Source organism: Bacillus rossius, chromosome 11 (assembly GCF_032445375.1).
Source record: "Bacillus rossius redtenbacheri isolate Brsri chromosome 11, Brsri_v3, whole genome shotgun sequence".
In the NCBI taxonomy this organism is placed as follows: Eukaryota; Metazoa; Arthropoda; class Insecta; order Phasmatodea; family Bacillidae; genus Bacillus; species Bacillus rossius.
The window spans coordinates 26,126,859-26,131,955 of NC_086338.1; the positions used below are offsets into that span (position 1 = coordinate 26,126,859).

Below are 5,097 nucleotides of genomic sequence, written 5' to 3' on the forward strand. Positions count from 1 at the left end.
AAGAAATACTAGTGCCCCTGGCAGTTTATTTTGGAAATTAAAATATCGTGGTTGGAACGAAAATTATTTAAAGAAGCAGTCCAAGATACTCCATCAATAGAGACCTATCTGTAATCTGAACAAATATTATCTGTGTATAAACCTTATTTCATCCCAAAATCTTAAACTTATAATGCAGCCTGAAGGTGAAGGTCGTTGCGAAGAGCATATAATGAACATTCTGTATTGCACATACCCTAACAAGCCCGAATATCTACCTTCGGCCTACTTCGTCAGTTTTTTTTGTTTCTTACTTTATAAAATTGTGGAGGTTGGTTATGTTAGGTTAGTATAGCTACATTAAAAAAACTGTCAAATCATTTTAATGCCGACGTTGGCCGAAGGTAGATATTCGGGCTTGTTCGGGTCTGTGCAATACAGAATGTACATCGTAGGCTTCCCGGTCGTTGCTTCGGAGCCCGAGACGAGAGTCGGTGATTATCGTCCGAGCCCCCACCACCGCACTCGGTGTCTGCCAGACACCACACTAGTGACACCTAGTAGCTAACCACACGACGTTCCATGACGTCATACAAAGTCCCAAATTGCTATATAATTAAATTTCATGAATGATAGAAACACACACATATATATATATATATATATATATATATATATATATATATCAGTTTAATTTTATACAGGATGTTATTTTACAGCATGTTACACATACACGCACTGCATTGTTACGTAGACTATTTATGTGTAGATTTGTATCAAAACTAGAAAAATTACTTATCCCAACCGTGTGAAATTAAGCATAATTTGCAAACGTAATTTTTAATGCTAAATTTTTAAATCACCTGTCAATGATATGTCGAATTACATCTACTTAGTATCGTTTGAAAACAAAGTGCCCGTGTGGGTAACAGTGGGCTGACTGGAGTGGGCGGGCCTACTTGTTGCGCGGAGAGCCTGATGTGCGCCGGAGGGCAACGAGGCCGCGCCGGGTCGATGGCGGCCCATATAGCGGCCGGCGGCGGGCCGCGCGCCAGTCGCCATGCAGCCGGCGCGCGAGGCCCGCCGCAGCCTGGCGGGGCGGGAGGCCTTCACCGTGCTGCCCCCAGTGTCGCCCTCCCGCCCCCAGGCGCTCCGAGTCGCGCCGCGCCGCCACCGCAAGGCCTCCTTCGTGATCCTCGCCGAGCGACCCCTGGCGCCGCCGCGGGACCCCTCCCCCGGGGGCAGGGTCAGCCCGCACCGCGGCCGAGGCTTCGTGCCGCCCCCGCCGCGCCCCGCCTCCGCCCTGTCGCCCTCGCGCATCCCGCGCCGCGCCTCCGAGACGCGCCCGCCGCCTCCGGCCAGGAAGCCATCCACCAGAAGGCGGCCGGTGCCAAACAACAACAACACCTTGGCCTACAAGAACAAGAACAACAACGTGCAGAGGCCCAGCGTCACGAACAAGGTTCCTGCGGCCGACCCCCTGAGCACCGGTGAGAACACCAGCGCAGTCAGTTCCAGCGAGAAGAATGCCAGTGCAGTGGGCTCCAACGAGAAGAACAAAAGCGTGGTCAGTTCTAGAGTGAAGAACACTACCGCGGCGAGCTCCAACGAGAAGAACAACAGCATGAACAGTTCTGGTGCGAAGAACACCACCGCGGTGAGCTCCAACGAGAAGAACAAAAGCGTGGTCAGTGCTGGTGTGAATAACACCACCGCAGTGAGCTCCAACGAGAAGAACAACAGCATGGTCAGTGCTGGTGAGAAGAACACCAGCGTGGAGAATGAACCGAGTGCAGCAAACCCTCAGCACAGCGATGGCAGGAGCAAGGTAGGCGACGGCGAGGAGAGACCTGACAGCCGCCCGGGCAGTGCAGCGGAGGGCAAGAAGTCTGAGTCGGTGAGGTCTCCATCGCGGATACCCCGCGCGGTGAAGGCTGTGAGGTCGCCGCTCACGTCCCGCCCCGCGTCGCCGACCCCGGCGGAGAGGACCCAGCCCGACAGCAGAGCCGACCAGCAGAACCCCAGCGCTCCCGAGCCCGAGCCCTCTCTGGCGCTGGTGGCCGCCACCACCACAGCGCCCTCTCTGCAGCTGGCCGCCGTGGACCAGGAGTCCAGGCCCGAGGTCCCTGCGCCCCAGCCAGGGCCCCAGCCGGCGAGGATCACCCAGGAGGCCCAGCCGGCGAGGGTCACTCAGGAGGCACAGGCAGTACGGGTGGCACAGGAGGCACAGGCAGTGCGGGTGGCACAGGAGGCACAGGCAGTGCGGGTCACTCAGGAGGCACAGGCAGTACGGGTGGCACAGGAGGCACAGGCAGTGCGGGTCACCCAGGAGGCACAGGCAGTGCGGGTCACCCAGGAGGCACAGGCAGTGAAGGTCGCACAGGAGGCTCAGCCCGCCGCCCAGCCGCCCAGGACGGCGGCCAAGGCCCTGGGCAGGCTCAGCCCTCGCGCCAAGCCACCCTCCCAGGAGAAGCCCAAAGCGACACCCGTGCGCTTCTCGGAGACCGTCACCGAGAAGCCAGTGATGGGAGACCTGATCATCGAGAAGCCACTGCCGGGAGACGCGATCACCAAGAAGCCGGTGAAGGGAGACGCGATCACCAAGGAGCCGGTGAAGGGAGACGCCACCAAGGAGCCACCGGTCCAGGGGGAGGCTGTCACGGAGACGCTGGTGAAGGGAGACGCCGAGACCGACACTCAGAGTGGCAACAACATTTCTACAGCCGGGTGAGTCGCCCAAATGTATCATTCCTCCAGTTACATGTCTTCTGGTGGCTCTTGTGAGTTCTGAACGTTCTTGGTCATTACTATGCGTCGTTTAGAAACATCTCTGCCTGATGATGATATTCCTTAAATGCTAGCTTTTCAGAATAGGGGTTGCATTTTTGTGTGTTCAATTAATGATGACAACATATTAAAATGATTAATTACTTCTTGGGATAATGACCACAAAGACATCTTGCAAAGCAATTCTGGAGTTGTTTAAGACAGTCACCATGTAACTTTATATTGGTGATTGCGACCCTGTAGTTTCATTAATTGTAGGCTGACAGCAGCATCAGCTTGTTTTACATAGTTTCCCCCCCCCCCCCCCCACAATTTCTGATATGCTGAAATATAACCTTTTGGTATCACTTCCTATTAAAAAAAATATATTACTCATATTTATTGTAAACTTCTTAAATAAAGTTTACTAACAACAATTTCAGAAATGATTTTGTGCTAATTATTTTTTAAAGTATACATTACTTGTGCTAGAGGAAAGTTTTAATTCCAGTTCTAATTTGGAAATATGTCACACATTGTTAATGATTTTTTACATTACTGTCGGTACTAATCGATTCCATCATGGTAAAATGTCATTCTTTAAATGAATTAAAAACATATCATTGCAAGTGATGCCTTATTTCATCCCTTTACTCAGCGGATGCCATCCATACAGAAATTGGCCAACAGAACTCAACGAAAGTTGCGAGTGGTTGTCGGATACGCAAGGAGGCTTGCAGTCTACCCGAAAGTTATATTGGAAGTGATAAAATGGGAACTCATTTTATTTCAAAGATTTTTGGTATCTACAACATTACCTATGCAAAACAAAACATAAAACAACAGGACCATATAAATATAAAATGTTAATAATATTAATTCACATCATTAAATAACTAGATAATATATTACATCCATAGGCAGGGCAGGCTTTTTAAAAGTATTAAGCTGTGTTTACGATTGATTTCCTTAAGAATTATAACTGAACATCGAGCACACGAATAGGTCAAAACTACATTTTCCAGTTTATGATTGACATAGAAGTCGTTAATTCTAACCAATCACAGCACAAAACACATGGTCGGCCATTGTTCGAAACGGAGAAGCAGGTTTGAAATAGGTTATTGACAAATGGGATATCTATTTTTCGAAATGGATGATGATTACAAATGACAAATATACGAATTCTAACCCAAAATACTGCCTCGCTCGGTCCAATAATAAGACATAATCTTCCGGTTGAAAGGTTCCGGTTTGTTGTGATTGGTCGCTTACCTTAAGTCTTAACGAAAAATATAAAATATAACCATTTCTGTTAAGTCTTAAGTCATCATATTGTTCGCACACGACCCGTCAAAATTCACACACGACAATCATAAACCATTCCATTAGTTTACATAGAGTTATATGGTAAGTACACGACTAAGTCTTAAGTCTTAATTCTTAATTTTCAATCGTAAACCCACCTTTAACCATAGAGCATGGATGAGAGAGCACAGAGGTGAACTTGTTCGGCCAGCATCAACAGTGAATACAAACATGGAACCAAACAAAACAAGGGTTTAAACCGAAAAGGATAATTAATATTTGTCATGTAAACATTATCAAAGTGACACATATAAATTAATAAAAAAATATAACTGCTTTCAAACATTTATTTTTTCTTAAAACTAATACACATTTCATCGCCAAACAAGACATCTACAAACACACATCATCAAAAACAAATGTCACACCTGAAAAGTACCATAATTTGTCATATTTAGAATATAATTTTGCTATCACCAGGACAGTGAGTAAACCAATGCTTTGTCTTTGGAGTGGCATATATATTGGCTTGTTACTGTCCTTGTGTATTAAAAGAAACCTTTATATTAATTTTGTTAGAAAAGTCCTGGAAGCTGCTTTAAGTGGGCGAAAGATACTACAGTATACTCAGAGGTACACAAAGGAGAAACATTAAAAAAAAGGGGTACTCACTTCTCACAATAGGAAGTAGAAAATTGATCGAATTTGAAGAAATAATTAAAAAAGAAGAGGTTAGCTTACAGCTTACCCTCTTTACTGTTAGTTATTGTTTTCATTATTTTCTTTTGATAGTTTCAACAATTACAAGAATACACAGATTAAACGATTAAAGTTAATTATTGTGGGGCCCACGCCATCAAAGTTACCAATTACAAACAGGTTATTAATTTTACCTGGAATATAAATCTAACATTTTCCTTTGTCATAATAAGCTTTCACAAAAACTAACATAAACAATTTAAATAACATCATATGAAGTTAAACAATTGTTAGCCCAACCAGTGTGGGACTATGTAAATTCTGAATTAACAATATCTGATCGTT

At 45.9% G+C, this 5,097-nt stretch overlaps 1 protein-coding gene across 1 annotated transcript; it reads left to right on the forward strand.

The window, feature by feature from the left end:
- The first annotated feature begins 1,039 nt into the window (after positions 1 to 1,039).
- On the forward strand, positions 1,040 to 2,710 carry LOC134536438 (serine/arginine repetitive matrix protein 1-like). Its single transcript, XM_063376151.1, has one exon. It carries the CDS (start codon positions 1,040 to 1,042, stop codon positions 2,708 to 2,710), a length of 1,671 nt encoding a protein of 556 aa, XP_063232221.1.
- Positions 2,711 to 5,097: the final 2,387 nt, after the last annotated feature.

Excerpts from the sequence above, each read along its gene's own strand:
- LOC134536438 (XM_063376151.1), top strand. The coding sequence starts at position 1,040 with ATGCAGCCGGCGCGCGAGGCCCGCCGCAGCCTGGCGGGGCGGGAGGCC.